We start from the raw sequence: 19,746 nt of genomic DNA, 5'->3' as shown, positions 1-19,746 counted from the left end.
GGGCATGGAGTTTCATTTTGCAAGATGAAAAGACTTCGGGATATGGATGGCAGTGATGGTTGGGTAAGAATATGAAAGTATCTAAGACCACTGAAATGTACACTTAAAAACAGATCAGATGGTAAATTTTGTTATGTGTGTTTTGTCACAATTACTAATAATTTTTTTCAAAAAGAGCTGAGCCGACATGGATTTCACCTCTAAATGGCCAACGCGTCAACTCGCTTCAGCCCACTGGGACGAGCAGAAGTTCTCTTAGCAGCCGGTGTAACTTCAAGCCTACTCAGTCACTCCCCCACCCCTCCTATTTCTCCATTCTCATTTCCAGTATCTTCTAGCCAAACCTTATCAATGAGACCAAAAAATTCACAGTAGCTCCATTAGCCGCTAATCTCCTGAACGCCAAGATCAAAGGCACAATGTTCAAAGGCACAAAACAGCTGGGACGTTCTGCCACGAGCCAGAGGGTGCCCCCATGCTGGCCCTCCCAGCCGCCTGCTCGCGTGGCTTCTCCAAGGCAGAGAACGGAGAACCAGACCCTCAGAGTTCCTCTGACTTCATGAAGCCAGGCTGCAAATGAGGAATGGCAGAGCTCTGGCTTCCGCCCCAGGACACAGCTGCAGCTCCCCTCCCATTCCACTGACCAGCCAGGTGCTTTGGTGAAGGCAGACGGGGGCCTCCAACGCAAACCAGCAGTGACATCCATTCTAATGGCCTCAGCGCAACGTGTGAGGGTTTTTTCTTCTGTTTCCAGTGCAGGCCTAATTTGCTTGATGTGGATCTTTGTTCGGAACCAATAGCTCCTTTTCCACACACGGAATGAACAGCAGAGCAGTTCCCTGGCCATGTTCCTCTCAGCCTCCATCCTTGGCTCTCTGCCCACCCCAATGACTGTCTCTCTCTGAAACACCTTCTCACCGTACAGAAAGCCCAGCTCTCGTCTCGCCTGGCATGGCAGACCCTGCCGCCATCCGCCCACCTCCTCTCTCTCCTTCCTCCACACTGGCCTTCTCACCCTCAGCACTACTGACATTCGGGGCCGGCTCATTCTTTGTGGTGGGGGCTGTCCTGGGCACTGCAGGATGTTTAGCGACATCCCTGGTCTCCACTCACTAGATCCCAGTAGCAGCTCCCACCCGCCAAACCCAAAACGTCCCCCCGGCACTGCCCAATGTCCTGCGGGCAAAACCGCCTGTGGTTCAGAACCATTGTTCCAGAGTCTAGGAGCTTCAGGAAGGCCCCTGGCCGCCCAGCCGAGAATCAGATTTCCCAGCCTGGTCCCAGCCAACGACCCACCGACGTGGGAGTACACACAGCGGGCTCCCTTGTCCACTGCACCATCCCACGGTGCAGGGCGATCCAGGGCCCAGAGTCCCCTCCCCACCACAGGTCAGGTGAGGCCAGGTCTCATTGGGACCACGCCCTCGCCGGGCGGTCACCCCTCATCTAGACTGCTTCCCTCCCTCCCCTCAGGATTTTCTCCTCTTTAGGGTTGAACTGTGCCCCCCAAAAAGATATGCTGACATCCTAACCCCCAGTACTTCCGAACGTGACCTGATTTGGAAATAGGGCTGTTGCAGACGCGAGTATTTAAGATGAGGTCATACTGGAGCAGGATGGGCCCCTAACGCAATATGACTGGTGCCCTAGAAGAAGAGAAAAGACACAGACACACATGGAGAAGGCCGTGTGATGACAGAGGCAGAGACCAGAGTGACGCAGCTACGAGCCAGGGAGCACCGAGGATGGCGGCAACCTCTGGAAGCCGGCGAGGCCAGAAAGAAGGAGCCCCTCCGGGTTTCAGGGGGAGCGGGGCCTTGCCCACCCTGATCTTGGCTTCTAACCTCCAGACTGTGAGACAAGGCACTTCTGTAGTTACAAGCCACCCAGTGCGTGGTGCTGTCACACAGCCTTAGGCAACTAACCCACACCCAATCCCTGCATCAGGCTCTGCTTCAGGGAAGCCATCCACAGACACCTGGCCTTCCCACTGCGAGAGCATCAACTCCAGGGCAAGCCTGAGATGGGAGACAGGAGGCCACTCTTCCCTCACTCAATTTCCACAAGCCTTTCTTTGTGTGAGAAGGAAGGAAGGAAAGGAAGAAGGGAGGGAAGGAAGAAGGAAATTCACTTTGGGGAATCCTTCCTTCCTTCCATCCTTCATTCATTCAACAAACAGTACTGAGCACGACCACACGCCAGGTGCTGTTCTAGATGCTGGGAAGACAGAAGTAAATAAAATAGACAAAAACCTCTGCCCTCATGGGGTTTACATACTAGCAGGGGAGACAGACAGTCAAATGTACGGCCTACGGGATGATGATAAGTGCCATGGAGAACAATAAAGCAGGAGAAGGGGACATGGGGGGCCCAGAGCGGGGGGGCTGCCATGTAAGCAGAATGATGCTGCAGATACTGCTTCCGGGGTCAGCTACGGATGCTCCCACGGTCCCGCTCCGGCATGGTCTCAGCGCAGGCAGGCAGCAGCACACCTGGCCTCTTTCTTCTGCCCGAGCCCTTCTGTGGGGTTGTGGGAGCCCACCTGGCCCGCGTGCAAGGGTGGAGGCCACGCTCCAGCAGAATGACAGTCTGCCCTCCCCCACTGCCGGAACGGCGACCTTAAGAAACACTGTTGACTGCTGAACTTCCCTCATTCCCTGTCTCCTCCTCACCCCCTCATGCCTCATTCCTGGGGTCACCCCCTAAATCAACTACCTGCACCCAGGTCCTTGCGTCAGCCTCAGATTTCAGGAGAACCAAACTACGGCACACATGCCAGGAGGGCTTTGCTGGTGACATTTCCACCAAGACCTAAAGGAGGTCAGGGATGGGGATGTCCAGAGTGTCTGTCTGTCCAGGGCCTTGCACCAACGTGAAGAATGGAGCTTGGCCATAGAGAATCTATTTGGTCGAGTGGGTCTCCCTCTTTCGACTCTAAGTTTCTTGACAGTTGAAAACCCAGTGATATCAAATATCAAAGAAGATACATGGACACCATCCAACAGAACCCGATCACGTGATGGGAGGCAGGATTGGGAACTATAGCAGACGCTGCCAACACCTCTCCCACCACCTCCTGGCCATGACCACTTCAGTGCACACAGGCCCACATCCCGATGCCGGCAAATGCACTTTATTGCATCTGTGGAGGTCCAAGGTCTCTTTATCGGCCAGTGTAACAGGCCAGAAAAGCCAGGGGATGAAGCTCCCCATCTCCCAACTGCGCTCATTCAATGGCTGATAGGAGCTGGTGTATAAACGCCCCAGCTCCCTCACTCTTGGGGTGGAAAGACTCTCAGGCGTGTGTCTGACGCTGGCTCCCTGTTTCCCCAGCACGTTTCAGCTCCAGTCACCCATAGCGGTAGCCGGCCTGATAAGCCATCCTTTACATGACTTTCGCATTCCGGCCTGGTGTTTCTTCTAAGTCATCTTCCTAATAAACGCCTTCCCTTGCCTTGGGGTCTTCTTCTTGGGGAATCCAAACTAAGAGAGGGATAAATCTCCTATCTTTGATGGTGTGTATAGACATAGAGACATACACACACACACACACACACTCTCTGACAGTGGAGCAGCCCCTCCAGACCTCATGTTAAAAACCTAACTTCCAAACGTGACACTGGATCATCAAATCCTAGGCCAGTAGAACTCAGCTCTGAGAAGCACCTAGGTGTGTTTGATGCAAAATTATCCCACCTGCATTACACAGGACTGTGGTCCCCAGCATGGTTGGGCTAGACCAGCCTCCAACTGGCTGGGTCTTTCCCTTCCCTGGGGCTCCCACCACATCCTTGCATCCACAGTGGGTGCACTGTCATCTTCCAGCCCACTGATCCCCAACGGAGGGACGGCCCACTGGAGAGAGAGCCCGTCCGTGGGTGGCTTCCCACGCAGCCAATTGCATGTCCCCGGGCTGGAAATGGGAGGGAAGCCAATCTCACAATTTGCCTGAAAAACATCCCTCTATCATCCTGTTCTTCAGCCCTCATTTTATTTTTCCCAAATCAATTTCCCAAAGTCAAAATGACTGATAGCTTCGTACCCCGGACAATCACTGTCCTTATTAAATAACCCGGCATCAATGACAAAAAAGCTCCCAGGTTGGAGGTGGGTACATGAATCTATACATGTGATAAAATTTCATAGAACTACACACACGAGTGCACGTGCACACCCACATACAGCGGTGCATGTAAAAACCAGTGAAAACTGAAAAGAGTATGTAGTCTAGCTGCCAGCGTCAATTTCCTGGTCCCACTAATGTACTCTGGTCCTGTAAGATTCATCACTGGGGTTGATGGATACAGAATACACAGGAACTCTCCGTACTGTTTTTGCAACTCATGCGTCAAAAATTATTTCAAAATAAAAAAGTTTTCAAAATGCAAAAAATTTTAAACAGTAAATAAAAATCATTTCTTTCAAAAGCTTCAGAGACACCACCCACCCACCCCTTACCTGAGAACTAGGGATCAGCGCCTTCCACCAGTGGCCGCCCTTGACCAGGTCCACCTCGCACAGAGGCACAGACACCTTCCCGATGACGCAGTGGCGTGAGAATTTATCAAAATCTACCACGGTTAGAAGCAGCGTCCGCCGCTGCGCCTCGAGGAAGGGGATCTCGAAGGTGTAGCGCTCCTCGAACACGGGCTTCTGGGTCTTGCGTTTGACCCCCGTCTGCTTCGAGTTCTTCTGGTCCGGCAGGAGGCAGATCTTGACGTAGGGGTTGGAGTGCGCCATGTCCTGGCGCGAGCCGTCGTGGGAGATGGGGGGCGGCAGGTCCCTGGCCTCGATGACCCGCACCGTCAGGTGGTTGTGCAGCAGGTCGTACTGGGTGCTGAAATGCAGCATGCCCAGCTGGTACTTGGACAAGATCTCCTCATCGGTCAGGAAGTCCACGTCGTCGCTGTTGGAGTCAAGGGAGTACAGCCGGGGCTCGAACTTTCTGAAATAATCGTCCGGGGTATAGGTCCGTCTGAGCACCGAGGGCTGGATGGGCTCCTTCTTGGCGCTGAGAACGCCAAACTCGATGGGTTTAATATCAATGAGCGGGGAGCTGGGTCGTCTGGACTCGAGACCTAAACGGCCACCAGAAATAAGAAATTAACACCGCCGCGTATGGGACCAGACCTGGGCCGCTTTGTGAGATAGGCCCCATTTCCCAGATTCTCACATCGTTCACTCTGCTTCCTAATGCTCTTCACCACCTGGTCTCCACACTCTGAAATCCTCTCAGTTATCCTGAGAGGCAGCAGGGTGGCATTCTCGGCTCCATCCGCATCAGCACGGCAGCTAAGCGCCAGGCGCTGTTGTAAATGCACGGCGTACATCAAGTCATCTAATCTTCACCAGATGTTAGAGAATAACTGTATCCCCATTTTACAGATGAGGAAACAGACAGTTTAAGTAAGCAACTCACTAAAGGTCAGACAACTAGTAAGAGGAGGAGCCAGGAGTCGAGCCCAGCCTGTCCGGCCCCAGAGCCTGGCTCTAACCATTACCCTGTATTGCCTCCACTTTCAGAGTGTGGACTCAGGGCCCAGAGTGCCTGGGTCAAACTGCATCTCGGCTCCTTACAGGTGAGCCATGTGACTCTGGGCACATTCTTTAGACTCTCTGGGACTCGGTTTCCCCATCTGTAAAAGGGAGTCCATAAGAGCACCCACCTCAAAGACCGTGGTGAAGATTGACTGAGCAAACGCACGGAGAGGGGTCGGCACAGAGCGCGCACGTGGTAAGAACCCGCTAGATGGGAACTCTCGTACTTCTTCAAGGATCATATGAAGACCTCATCACTTAGGGGGTTCCTCTCTCCTCCATCAACCAGCAGAGCTCACTGCTCCCATCATTCTAATCTTTGCTCATCCCTCTATTCTAGAAACGAGCCCTTGGCATTCTTTTTTTTTTTAAACCACTTAATTGAAGCACGATTGATATGCAAAAAGCTGTACATATTTAATACATACAACTTGATGAGGCTGGAGGTAAGTGTGCCCCCATGAAACCACCACCACAGTCTGCATAGACCTACCCAACGCCTTCGAAAGTTTCCTCCTGCCTTTTTTATTTAATTAACTTTTTGTGTGTGATAAGAACACAAGATCTACTCTTCGCAAATTTTTAAGAATACAAGACAGTATTGTTAACTTTATGCGCGATGCTGCAGAGTAGACCTCTAGAATGTATTCATCTCACATATCTGAAACCGACACCCCCCCACCCCGTTCCTACTGCCCGCTGGGAACCACATTCTGCCCCTATGAGTCTGACTATCAGATTCCTCATATTAGTGGGATGTGTAGTATTTATTCCTTCTTGGTATTCTTGTGAATTGCCCAAATAACTTGACTAAAATCATGAGAGCTTCGCCTGGTGCACGGTAACCACTCTGATCACTGTGTGCTAAATAGAAATCACCTGCGTACAGAACTGGGCACGAGACTCAGGAACCATCTAGACCAGCGCTATCCAACTGAAATAAAACGCGAGCCAGAAATACAAGCCACAGAGGTCACTTGACATTTTCCAGTGGCGACAACTTTTTAAGAGTGCAAAGATGACAGGTGAAATTAATTTTAATATTTTCTTTAACCTAATATATCCAAAATATTCTCATTCCAACATGTAATCCATAGAAAAACACTTCAGTGAGACACTTTAAATCATCTTTTTTTCACACTGGCTTCAAAATCCAGTGTGTATGTGACACATACAGCACATCTCCATTCGGCCCAGCCCCATGTAAATGCTCGGCCGCCACATGCGGCTGGTGGCCGCTGTAGCGGGCAGCACAGGTCAAGACCAGCCCTCTCATCTTACAAATGGAAAGGCTGGGGCCTGGAGAAGGCCGACATCCCCTCTGTTTCACTATCTTAAGCCCCTGAGCTTTTCTCTACTTCCTTTTTCTTCCCCATCTACTGCCAGGAAAGATCAGACACCGAATTTCCACCTGGGTGGATTTGTTTCATGAATTTTAAGCTTTTTCCCTCTGTTAAGCAAATTTCAGACATCAGCTGAATGAGGGAGCAAAGAAACTCTAGGGGAGTGAGAGGAGGGTGGGAGTCTTCAGGCTTTTTACTTTCTCCTCCCCACCAAATCACATCATTGGGTCAAACACATACGCTATACATCAGAGGGGACAAACTAGGGGGCCTAGGGCCAAATTCGACCCATAGATACATTTTATTTGGGTTTAAAGTAAGGAAGTTTCCTATAAAAGCCCAGATTGCCAGTTTCTTTTTAGAAAGATGAGGCAACACTGGGCCCACAATCCCACATGGCTAGAGCTGAGTGGCAGCGGCCCCCTTCTAACAGGGTATTAGCTTTGCAATTGGCCACAGTCCCCACCCTGCCCTAGTACCCTCTCAAGGCTGAGAGTCAGCTGCCATTTATTACTGCATTAGGGCGACATTTATCTCTATCCAGCACTCTGCACTCAGTCACCGACACAATCCACCTGGCCCCTGAAGTCACTTGAATCTGCAAGCCCTGCTGTATAACGTGGTGACACTCGCCTTTCGGGGTCTGAAATGATACATGCTGCCGATGTCAATCAACTGAGCCAATTCAAGGAAACGTGTGATCAGTAAAAACAAAAATCTATCAAAAATGACTGCTTCTGAGTGAACTCAGCAATCAGGTGCGATGCACTCCTGTCACATTGTCATTATCTCTCTGTTCTCTTGTCTCCTGGACTGTCGCCCCACTTCGACTCCTCCCCAGAGACGGCCCTGTCCTTCACATCTTTCTTTGGGGACACCGCTGACTGTCTGGGAAAGCCAGCTCTCTTCCCTTGTCCTGGGGACCCAGCTAATGGGATTTAATCCACGGACTCTGAATGGCGGCTAAGCCTCCAAGCTTTAACGACCCGGGACAGCCCAGACAGTCACGGCAGAGACACTCACTTGAAATCCTCCGGGTCAGGCTGTGCGTGGACTTAGATGTGTCCGAGGATGAGCATCTCCGATCGGGGGAGCTGGTCCGTGGAGTCAGAGGGACTTCGCTGGCTGTGTGGACGGAGTCCCCGTCCTTGTCACTGCTCCGGCTAGCCATCCTAGAGGAGGAAGAATGTCTCAAGGATTGTCAAAGAATCCCCAGGGACTGGCATCTCTGCCCTTGGGGGACAGACCCAGTTTACACAACTTGGATTCAAACAACGCAAATCTGAAATAGTGTGGTAGCCTGAAACTCTCAGTAACGCTTGCATTTTGCACAAAATATGAAATGACATGAATGGATATGAATGAAGATTCCCCCAGACAGAACAATCTGTCAATAATTTGCCTAAGGGCAAAGCTGGGGCCATGGGGAGGACTCTGTAAACCTATTTAGGATATTGCCACACGGGGGCGCCACCTTGGTGAAGACAGAGGAGACCTGTCAACGCCGAGTCTGGAAGGAACCACGTGGCTGTTTATATGCACCCGACTTCTGCAAGTGGCTTTTGGTGCGAATTGTCCTGCTGTTTCAACAGCCGCTGTGTCTATAACTTACATCTTTTAAAAAATACCCTACGGCAATGTCATTCAAGCGTTCTTTGAATGGCAGGGCAATGGCTACAAAAACGCCCTGAGAAGCAATGATTTAAGAACAATAGTTCGATGTGAAGAAAGAGCTATGAACTAGCAGCAGCCGTGGTTCAATGTGGCCCCCAGTGAGGATGAGAAACGCTGACAACATGGAAAGCACCGTGGGGGTGGGGTGGGGTAGTAATTAAGAGCACGGTGTCTGGGTTTGATCCCTGGCTGTGTGACCTTGGGCGAGTCCCTTCCTCTCTCTGTGCCTCTGTCTCGCTGACTGTAAAATGGGAATAACAGTACCTACCTTATATGCCTGCTGAGAACACTGAATGGGTTAACACAGAGAAGATGCTCGCAACAGGGCCTGCTCTGTCTAGGTAGGCGCACGATGCATTTTAGCTGATGCTGTTACTACAACGGTGGCTTCCAGACGCCCCGATGCTCATAAAGCTAGGTAGGGATGCCAGGGGGAGGGGAAGGGTGGGGGAACAGACGCCGGCGATGTGGCCATGAGGGAGGCTGCTGCCCACGGCCCCGTCAGCTGTCACAGCTGTAGACTGATACCTTGCGTGACTGCATCCCCCAACTTAACATTCAAGCCCGCGAGGAAACTAGTCCTGAAAAACGCAAGTTTCGAATCCCACGAGGTCTTCAGATGCATCCCGTGCATGAAATGAGACTGATCTAATGTTCTTGCAAAGCGATGTCAGGGTCACAGCCAGGACAAGCCCCAGCATGTGAGACAGGGGGGCCATGCCCAGGCCTGGCTTAGCTCCTGCTCCTGCTCTGAAAGAGGTGAATGTGGCAGATGGGGGGAGGAGCAGGGGGCACAGAAACGGGGTCAGACTGTATCAATCATTCCTCTCTCTCCCTTACATGCAAGCAGCAGCATCTCCCAAGGGAGGCAGGGCCAGAACGCTCTGGCCACTGGGGCACCATGTCCACCTGTGTGTTTCCCGGCTGCCACACCTCACTGCGGCAGCCGCCTCCACCTCTGAAGCCCCATCGGTCTTCGGGCATCAGCTCAAAGGCCACCGCCTCCGGAAGCCTTGGCTGAGTCCTCTCAGGCCCAGTACCACGTATGCCCGAGCCGCCCCGGCCTCCTCTGCAGGCCCCGCACCGCCCTGCCCCTCTTGCGACAAGCCGAGGCACGCTGTTCCCTCTGACCAGCGTGTTCTTCTGTCCCCTTCACGGGTCTGGTCCCTTCTCATCATTCAGGTCTCGGCTTCATCTCCCAGCCCGTCAGCCCTTATCCCTGCACCCTCCTTATTTCCTTTTCAACACTGCACTCAACGCATCTTTGGTCGTGTCTCACTGCTCATCTTCTGCATCCGACACTAAGCCGGGCTGCGTGCAGGCAGGGCAGTGTCTGTCTCCTTCACGACCGCCGACCTTGCCCCAGCTCGGCCACTCACACGTTTGGGGTGCTCCACATTGATGTTCCCAATGAGTGAATGAACAAAGCCTTCCTGTGGTGCACATCTGATGCGCCTTGTGTCACGAGGATCCGAGCGCGCATTTTGTCCGCACCACCCCCCCACCCCCAGCAGGGCACACTTCATCATGGTGGGGTCTGTACTTATTATTATTGAAGGTACCAGATGCCAGGCAGCTACGATGTGCCAGGCACTGCGCTAAATGCTCCGTAGGAAACATCTCATTCCATCCTGAAAACAATCCAGGAATTACTTGTCATTAACCGCCCCGCCCGCTTCGCAGATGGGGAAATGGAAGCTCCGGGGCAGGGGGAGGGGAGGATGAGGAATTACTTTGCACCACTGTTAAACGGGAGAACCCCAACTGGATCCAGCAATTCCAGACTCCAGATCGCATGGTCCACCCTACTGAGCTGGGCATCCCCTGCGAGGCCAGTAGGAGCTCTGCACACAGTAGGTACTCAACACGTGCTTACTGAACAAACCAATAATCTGACTTTAACTCACTCTTCACTGAGGGTCTTTCCGGCATTGCTACAAAAGGAGCCAGTCGGATTGCACAGCATTCCTGACCTTCACCAGCCCAGCCCAGCCAAGGAAAGCGGGGGACCCACAGGAAGGACAATTCATGGTGTGACAAGTAATGGCGTGTCCCCCAAAATCACACACACAAAGGGCCAGCTCAGCTGCCACATGCCGCCCTGCAGAGAGGTGTGCCCTGTGGTTCTTGGCTCAAATGTCACGGTAGGAATAGTACTGCAAAGCCTGTACACTTGACATTTCTCCTCCCTGCCTGTTTGATAACATACAACTGCCCACTTGGTAAATAAATCTGGGGAAAGCACAAGCTGTAAATTTGCTTTTTGAATGATTTAAATCTGCCACCCCTTTACAGATTTCTTGTAACATTTTGCATTATGTTGAGTGCCAAAAATGTGCCAAGTACTGCCCGGGATTTAAGGGAGACGTGGTTCATCTTGGGAAGCATAAAGGTCATGTACAGCCGTTCAGGCTGTAGACTGCACATCTCTGGGTGGTACCATTTATCATGGCTGTGGGAATGGCACCTCCTGGAGTTGTGCAGTGTGTTGGCCCTGCTGGGAAGGTTCCAGCCCATTTCTCTGCTTGTGATAAAACCAAAAGAAGTGGTTTCCCATTGGGTCTCAACCCCTTGTCCCCAGAAAGAGTCTGCTGTTTGCACAAAGGGTGCAATTGTCCTCCAATCCAGTGTGAGGATCTAGGCCACGCGTCTGTAACACTCCACATCTGGGAATCCAGGGGAAAACACGGACCTGACTGATCTTCAGGGTCCATCCGGGGGTGTCCACTGGTTCAGGAAAAAACCCATATTCCCTAACCTGGCACTGAGGACCCCACAGGACCTAAGCTGGCAGGCCCATTTTCCATCATTCCCCCAACTCCTCTTAGATGTGGTGTCCATTTGTGGTGCCTGCCCGGCCTGGGTCCACTCCCCCCTCTCTGCTCACAGAACCCAAACTGTCTTTTACAAACGTCAGCCAACGACAGGCCGACCCCGCTCCTGGCCCTGTAACTGAAGTGTTCCTGGAGCACAGCCACCCCCGTTCATTGTGTCTCGTCTATGGCTGCTTTCTCACGATGACAGAAGAGAGTCGTTGCAACAGAGAAGAGCCTCACGAGGCTAAAATATTTACTGTCTGGCCCTCTACAGAGAAAGTTTGCCAACCCCGGGTCTCCTAGCTTAGCCCATGTGTTTTATGGGGGAGTGACCCTTCCCCTGGTTCCAGAGTGGTCAGGCAACCCAGGCACCATTCGAGCATCACTTTCTCCAAGCAAAAGTGACTGGCTCACATGACCGGCACATGACGCAAGCCAGGGCAATGAGAGCCTTTCCTGGTGTCTTTGCTGCTGTTAAGAGCGAGGCAAAGAAGAAAGCAAGCCTAAGAATGAGGCCAATACAGAAGAAAGAGAAAGAGAGAGAGAGAGAGAGCATGCATGCCTGTGACATCATTTGAGTTCCTGGATCCAGCTATGCCTGAAACCATCATCCCTGGATTCTTCTGTAACAAGACTCAATGCAGGACTGTCATATGAGTGTGAAGGGGATGCATGCACAACTCTAGGTGGTGACTGGACTTACATATCTACCTTCTATACTGGATTTAAAATCCCCTGAGCATGGTAATGGGACTCTATCTAGCTTTGTGCATCCCACAGTGCCAGGCACACAGGGTGTACTAGAGACATGACTAAAGAAACTGAGATTAACTTTCCAGCCAGACGATTGGTGCTTGCAGGATTCAATTTCTGCCTGTAGCTCAGTCAGTCAGCCAACAACTATTTTTCAAAGTGAACAAGACAGATAAAACCTTGCCCTCACAGAGCTGGCATCCTTCTGAGCATGGCTTGAAAGATACCAGACGGGCTGAGCCAACCTCCCCAAGTCGGGCTCCGAAAAATGGGAATGACCCCTGGATTAATGAGTTGGTTTCACCAAACCTCTCAACTCTATGCACACCTGTGGGATGCAGGCTACCATCTATGAATGATGGAAGAGTTGCTTCGGGTTGCCTTTATATCAGTTGAATGAATTGCGATCAATACCTGATATTGATAAAAATGGATATTTACTACTGCGCTAAGCATGTTATGTACATATCCCATTATCGTTAATAACGACCCTATACAATAAGTTCTATCACTGTTCCCACTTTACAGATGCGAAAACTGAGACCAAACAGCCTAAGAAGAATTCCTTACATTTATGACTGCCAACAAAGTGTCAAGCATTCCTAAGGGCTTTCCCATATCCGAATTCCTGCAATCACCACAAGGACCCGATGATAAATACTGTTCTTTTTATAGTCCCCATGTTAACAGATGGGAAGTTAAGGCACAGAGAGACCAAGCAACTTGACCAAGGTCATAGAACTAGAAAAAAGGAGGAGAAATAAGATGTGAGCTCACGTAGCCTGACCCAGAGCCATTCTGCTACGGAAATATTTGATACTTGCTTCTAAGAAAAGGATCGCGGCGTGACCCCCGACTAGGAGGGAAAGAAGGGGTGCCAGAGGCCCATGGACTCTCAGTGCAAGGATTTAGCTGAGACAGTGCGGGGTCCCCGCCGAGGCTGTAGCTGTGAGCCCCTGCACTGTCCCCTCCCTCTCTGGGCTTCCCTCTGCGTATCGTGGGAAGTTACGCTGGGTGACTCCCAGGCCCCGGCCTCTGGACTCCACGCAGACTCTCTGGCCACGCTCCCCTCCCAGCCACAGAGAGGTGGACCAGACACGTGCCTGAGAAGCTTCAAAACTGCATTCCCAAAATATCCGAGCGACTGGCAGATGGAGATGTTGCATGCAGGCGCGGGAGGAGAATGACTTGGAAATAAAATGAAAGATGCCAGAGAGAACATAAACAGCGTTGGAGGACAGGATGGAGCCTGGAGGTGCTTCTCTGCTTCCCTGTTCCTGAGGTTCTTGCTCAGACCAGCAAAGAGGCTCTTGTCTGTTCTTTCCATCCACCCATCCATGCAACAAATACTTTTCGAGCATCTCCTAAGGACCAGGCGCTGGACCAGGTGCCAGGACAATCTGTCACACGGACTTGGACGGACACCTTTAGAAGCTGGACATCCCTTGAAGAATATAGATGCTCACAGAGCTCTTTTTCCATTTGGAAAGACACTCAATGTGATCACAAGTGCCCACACGCTCAGCATCACCCAGCTCCCATCTCAGGAGGCCCGACGTGAAATAGCTGAACTACAGCCCCGCCGCCAGCTGGTCTCGCCAGCCTGCCAAACAAAATGAGAGGCACAGAGCACGGCCCCGCCTGCAGCGGAGGGGTCAACAGAAACTCGGCCTTTCCCTCTTTCCCACCCGAAATCCTCCCTCCCACAGGCCCGGACCCCCTCCCAGCAACCGAGCACAGAAAGGTCTTGGGATCGCCTTCCAGAAAGTTCAGAGCGGTTTTACTTACAGCCACGGAGGCGTCTGGGCAGGAAAAGGTCCCAAAATTTCCACTTCATCCTCGCTCGACTGGCAGCAGCTGGATTCACAGCACTTCTGACAGCAGCGGTGGCAAGTCCACCTGCATAGCAGCACGTCGGAGATTCTAGAAAGAAAACCCTGAGGCCAAGGCGGGAGGTGGGCAGGGGAGAGGGGTGGGGGGGTAAAGGAGGGCAGAGAGGAGGAGGAGGAAAAAAACACCCAAAATTATAATGAGCCGACGCCCCCCGCCATCCAGGGGCTCTGTCTCCACCGTGAACACAGAGCAAAATGTTTTCTATTTCTGTTTACCAACTGCTGGCATGAGGATGGCAAACACCAACTCGTGGGAGCCACTAACAGAGAGCAAAACATTTACAGGTATTTTCTCCTGTAGTTTCTGGGAACGTCTTTCTTGACATGTGGGTGGGTTGTCTACAACACCGTGAGGGCCAGACAATATGTTCTCAAAACACAATGGATATGACTCTGTCTTCTTGAAAGCCAAGCAAAAATCTTTTAAAACCATCATCTCTGGGATACGAATGTAAACAGACATAATCAAGCAGAATAAGTAGGGCTGGGGAGGAAACCCATCTCTGGGACCAGCATCTCTTCACGGGGATCTCCCTTCCACAGAAAGACCTCGCAACGGTGCTGTTATCAACATCTGGTGATTGTTTAAAATTCCACCTCCCCACAGCCCCACAGAAGACTCCAAAACGAAAGGCAAGCATTTCTTGGTTTGAAACCAGACCAAACGGACCACTGAATTCACCCACCTTGTTTAACGGTTCCAACTGCCCTTTTAGAGATCCACGATGAAGCCAGGGGCGCAGGGGGTGGGGGGATCACAAAAAAGAGAGAGACAAGACCAGTTTAGCAATATTCCAGCAACTCAAAAAAGAAAACAGAAAGAAAAGGGACAAAAAAGCCCTCCTCTTTCCACTTACCATCGTGGGAAGGGAGCTGACTTCCTAGCAAGGTGTTGCTATTCCCAGGGCTGCTGGTAGGCTCCTGGCTAACCAACACCGAATAAATGGGAAACTTGAGCATTTCGATCTGCTTTGCACTGTATGCTGTTATGAATCAGCCCGGGTGGATAGACAGTCAAGCTATCCAACGCAGCCACACTTCAGAAGACAAACCTTCCTCTACAGAAACAGCCAGGAAGCCCACCCAGAGGGACACGCTCAGCAACACACAGGCAGGCACAGAGGGGATGTGACTCGGCACCCCCACCCTCTTGGAGGCCCTACCTTCCAATTCTGCTCCAATGGTGACGGTAGGGAGCTTCATATGATCACCCACAAATAGAGGGAGCCGAAAAGGAAGCCTTAACTGGTCCTGGGGGAGGAGGGAGGGGCTTCCTCCCTTCTTCGGCCCCACCCCCCACCCCATCGTCTTTTCGCAGGATCCCAAGGCACAGGCTCCCTCCTTCTCTTCCAGGCCAGGGTCTCGAAGGCTTTCCAAGTGGGCCCAGTAAACCAGGTGGGTTAGGAGGGGGTCCCACATCCCAGCCTGGGACATGTCCCAGAGAGGAACGGAGGTGGGGTTCAAACTCAGAACTTTGAATCAAGAGGGAGCAAGTTAGGGTCTTTTTCGATTCTCTTGCAAGGAGGAGAAAGTCTTCATTTGGTACCATTGCATTTAACATCTTTCTACCACTTGCAAATCTCTCTACCCTTCCTTCCTTTTTAAACAGAGAGCAGACCCCCCCTCGGAGCCATGGAGATAGCTCCATCCAGCTAAAATCTAATAAAGTGGCATTTATTCTCATTGTGTTTATTTTTCCAATTGCCTTCTGTTTATATCAAGTGATCCTAATTTTCTATTACGGTAGTGACATAAAGTTTTCCTTTTCATATGATTTCTTAAAGTTAAAAAAAAGTGACTCCATTTACAGAAAAAATATTAAGTAAGTAACAGTACAGGTGGTACAAAGCTCGTGAAAAAGTCAAAGTCCTTGAAGCCGTAAGGGAGTGACTGCAGCTTGGGAAGCGAAATCTCAAAACTCTTCCAAACGGAAACTCAAACCATACACAGAGCAAGAAAGTGTGGGGGGCCATGCAAAGAGCTGAGCGGGCAGGCGCTAGTTCCGGCCTCCCCAGCAGCCAATCGTGCAACTTGAGCAAGTCAGGGGGCCACTCTGAGCCTCGGTTACCTCTTTTCTTTAGTGGAAGGGCTAAGCTAGGACACTGACTATGAAAATGCTGGTGTGCTGACCAGCTGCAAAATATCTGCACCCTTTCTGTGGCTTATGAGAACAAGGAGGCTGTCAAGTCCAGTTGGAACCTACCAGGCACCAGGGACTGTCCTGGCTGATACAGGAGTGAAGAGAGCAGCAAACAGCCATGCCCTCGTGGGGCTTCCATGAGCAAGTGCTAAGAGAAAGGACAAGGATAAAGGGACGCTAATTCACAATCCATGCCCATTCTTTTCATCTGGGGAGGCATTTCCCGAGTACTTGGTGATTTGGAGAACCATTTATAAGACCACGATGAGCAGAGACAAGACCACCTGCGGACCTCCACTGAGGACCAACCATCCAGCTTTCTCAAGGCCCAGTACAAGATGAGTGTCAGGAGGCAAAGAGAAGCCAAGGAAGATGAAGAGGAAAGAGAAGACGCTCTGATGCTCCCAAGCACGTCGTCTTTCCTCACATCGGGTCCACTGGGTTTGTGTGTTTGGCCCGATGGAGAATTGATTCAAGCCAAAGAGAAAGAGAAAGAAGGAGAACCCAGACATTCTAGAAGAGGGGTTGGCAAACCATGACACGCAGGCCAAATCCAGCTGGCAGCCTGTTTTTGTGCAGCCCTCCAGCTAAGAATGGTTAGTACACTGTCAAATGGTTGGGAAAACGTCAAAAGAAGAATACTTCTTGACTCATATAAAATATATGCAATTCAAATGTCAGAAGAGAATATTTACTATCTGGCCCTTTACAGAAAAAGTTTAACACCTTGTTCTAGAAGGAAAGTCAACAAACATCACTGGGCCATCCTCATACTAGATGTTTAACAAATTCCCCACCACCCTCCCTCTTAGATCTCACCATGACCCCTAAGCAGCTGTGTGACCTTGGGCAAGATACTTAATTTCTCTGTGCTGAAAGTGGTCATTAAGAACCACAGAAGCCTGTTCTAATATTGTTCATTTCTCACTAGATTGTGTCTTCTGAGGGGCAGGGACCATACTGTTTTCACAGTTGTATCCCCAGTGCCCACATATAGTAGGTGGTCACCCAAGTGTTTGTCGAGTGACTACTGAATAGTCCCCCTGACAACATCCAGCACACAGTAGGTGTACAGTAACTATGACGTTCATTGAACTTGAAAAGAAGACCTAGGGACTTCATGAAAGGAAGCCAATGGAGTGAATCTACACCAGGCGACGGAGCACAGAGTTCCTGGCAGCCAGAAAAGGACAAGATGAGGGATGTGTGAGCCAGAGGGGAACCAGGGGACCAGCAGCCCCCGGGCTGTGGCCAAGGAGAAGTGAGGCCAGATGCACCCCGAATGTAGGAGCCTGTAGGCTTCTCTGTCGGGCTCAGAGAAGCCAGCCCCAGAAGCAAGCCGCTCAACGGGTGTGACTGCGTGACCTTGACACTGACCTGTAGGCACTTGCCCCCTCGTATTGAGGAGAAAGCTCTCTTAGTCAAGCAGCCCCCACGCTCCCAAAAAGATGCTTGTTACTAATGTCAGCCCAAGGATTCTTGGGGGAGTTTCCCCAAGGTAATAGGGGTCCAGAACTCCCAGACCCCAATCCAATGGCCTAAAGTAATCAGCGGCCACCGCCGACCAGCACGCCTCTGGTGCGTCCCCCACCCGTCAGCACCCAGTGCCCGGGAGAGAGGATGTCCTTGTCCCTCCTGGCCGGAACAGCTGCCTCGGGCTCGCTCAGCCGGCCAATTAGCCGGAGCCGTCACCACGGCAACGCCAGCTGGCGGGCCGGGCGGCCGGCGCGCCCCGGGCCGCCCTCCCCGCGGCCCCTCCCCTGGGGTGGGGTGCAAGAGGGAGAGGGAGGGGGGAGTGGGGAGAAAAGTCCGCCCCACCCCCCATTCCCTCCCCAGGAAGCGAGGGTGCGCGGGCAGAGTCCACACGGGGTCCTTCATCCCGGGGTGTGGGGGTCCCCAGCCTCTTCTCCTGGGGCGCTGCCTCGCCGCTGCACAGGTTGCCTGCGCTCGGGCATCCTTTTTCTCGAGGCAAGTTTGTGGGAGCCTAACCGGGTGCCCTCCCTTGGGGGCGCTCCCAGTCCGAGGGGCCGCGCACCCCCACCCACCCCGCGGACCTTGCCCCCCAGCCTCAGCCCTACCTGGATGTACGCCATTTTCGCCCGCGCGCACTCACTCCGGCCCGGGCATGGCGCCGCCACGGCCACTTTGCCCTCGCCAACAAGAGAGAGGGGAGAAAGCAAAGGGGGAAACGAAGAAGGCAGCCGGGTGGCCCCAGACGTGACTGGCGTGGCTGATGAGCGGCGCCCGCCCCTCCGCCGGCCGCCCCGTCCTTGCCTTTCCCTGCGTTCCGGCTCCCGGAGTCGGGGCCGCCTCCCAGGGTGGGAGAGCTGGGGCGCCCAGGGCCCCCGCCTCGGCCTCCCTCGCTGTCCCGCGCTGCCCCCGAGGCGCTCCCCGGGCTGGAATCAAGCCGGGGCGCCTGGGGAGGGAGCCTGGGGCAGCCGCGGGGACTGCAGCGACCCCGGCGCAGGCGGGGCCGGAGACGCCGGGGCCGGTGCGCGCCAGAGGCGGGGGAGGGGGATGGGGATGGGGAAGCGGGTGGGAGGGGGCGGTGCACGGGTCAGCCCATCCGGTCGGCCCCGGGGCTGGCACCTACCGAGAGAAGAGCCCCCTGGGCGGCCCTGACGCCGAGGGGACACAGTCCAGCCCGCCATGGAGTCTGGAGCTGGGAGGGTCCTCCCCATCCAGCCCTCTCCCAGACCAGCTTGGAAAAACTTTACTCCCGCCCCACCGGACGCGCCTAGAACTGTTGCGGCGCGGAACGCAGAGGCCAAAGGCATGGGAGCCTTAAGTTACGGTGGGGCGTGGGGCGCCCCGAGGGAGGCGCTGCAGCCGGGATGCAGGGGCGCGCGGGGAGAGCGGAGCGCCGTGTCCCCCTAAACCTGCCCGAGTTGCGCCCTGGGCTCAACAGGTCTGGCATGGGGCGGCCCAGCAGCGCCACCCAGCGTCGCGCCGGCGCCGTGCGCGCCACTGCCAGCTCGGAGCTCCGCGCCAGCGAGCGTGCGCCCCCGGGCGGGTCCGCCCGCCTGCCTGCGTGGCTGCGTGGCTGGGGCGCCCTGGGCCTGGAGGCCTCCGCGTGCCAGTTCACCGCCCCAAGGCTGCAGAGCTGGGGCTGGCTCTCCAGGGACGGGTTTGACGTGGAACCTTGGCCTCCGCTGGTTCTCCTCTTAAAATGCCCAGCCATCTCCTGTTGCCAGACTCCAGTTTATCGACCTTTGAACCTCCCAGCGCCTCTGTCCTTTCGTCAGTGAAACTGGCATAAAATCTCTGCCCTGCCTATCCTCCAGGGCTGTTTTGTGGGAATAAATAAGGACATGAATGTGGAAGTCATTAGCGAAAGATGTAATGTACATACTTGTATATATTCCGTGTAAAAATCTAGCCTAGGTATACGGTTTTGAGTAAGAGAGAATATTTCATTGGTAGCACGTGGCATGTAGTGCAGGTTGAGCGCTTATAATTCTGCAGGCGCTGTGCTCTACGCCTCACAAGCATGATTTGCTTTCATCCTCGTCTGCCTTGCTCATTCCCGTACATCTAGCATAGAGCCTGACTGGAGTAGGCACTCAATAAATGTTTATATTGTTGCACTT

General features: G+C 52.9%; 1 protein-coding gene across 19 annotated transcripts in view; it reads right to left on the bottom strand.

Moving 5' to 3' along the window:
- Positions 1 to 19,059, bottom strand: part of SYT17 (synaptotagmin 17) — a 108,313-nt gene extending 89,254 nt beyond the window's left edge. For 4 of the 19 annotated variants that reach the window (XM_070230929.1, XM_070230930.1, XM_070230935.1 and 1 more), the window contains exons 1-5: positions 18,750 to 19,057; positions 14,703 to 14,725; positions 13,913 to 14,061; positions 7,905 to 8,053; positions 4,459 to 5,078 (exon numbers count right to left, since the gene is read on the bottom strand). In XM_070230929.1, coding sequence (XP_070087030.1) covers positions 4,459 to 5,078; positions 7,905 to 8,053; positions 13,913 to 14,061; positions 14,703 to 14,725; positions 18,750 to 18,933 — 1,125 coding nt within the window. In that variant the 5' untranslated portion in view covers positions 18,934 to 19,057. Of the gene's footprint in view, positions 1 to 4,458; positions 5,079 to 7,904; positions 8,054 to 13,912; positions 14,062 to 14,702; positions 14,726 to 14,873; positions 15,288 to 18,234; positions 18,666 to 18,749 lie in introns of those variants that run through there. The other 15 variants (XM_070230931.1, XM_070230936.1, XM_070230944.1 and 12 more) reach the window with 14 other exon arrangements.
- Between the last annotated feature and the right edge of the window lie 687 nt (positions 19,060 to 19,746).

Source organism: Equus caballus, chromosome 13, assembly GCF_041296265.1.
Source record: "Equus caballus isolate H_3958 breed thoroughbred chromosome 13, TB-T2T, whole genome shotgun sequence".
In the NCBI taxonomy this organism is placed as follows: domain Eukaryota; kingdom Metazoa; phylum Chordata; class Mammalia; order Perissodactyla; family Equidae; genus Equus; species Equus caballus.
This window is presented reverse-complemented; position numbering and strand designations above follow the sequence as displayed.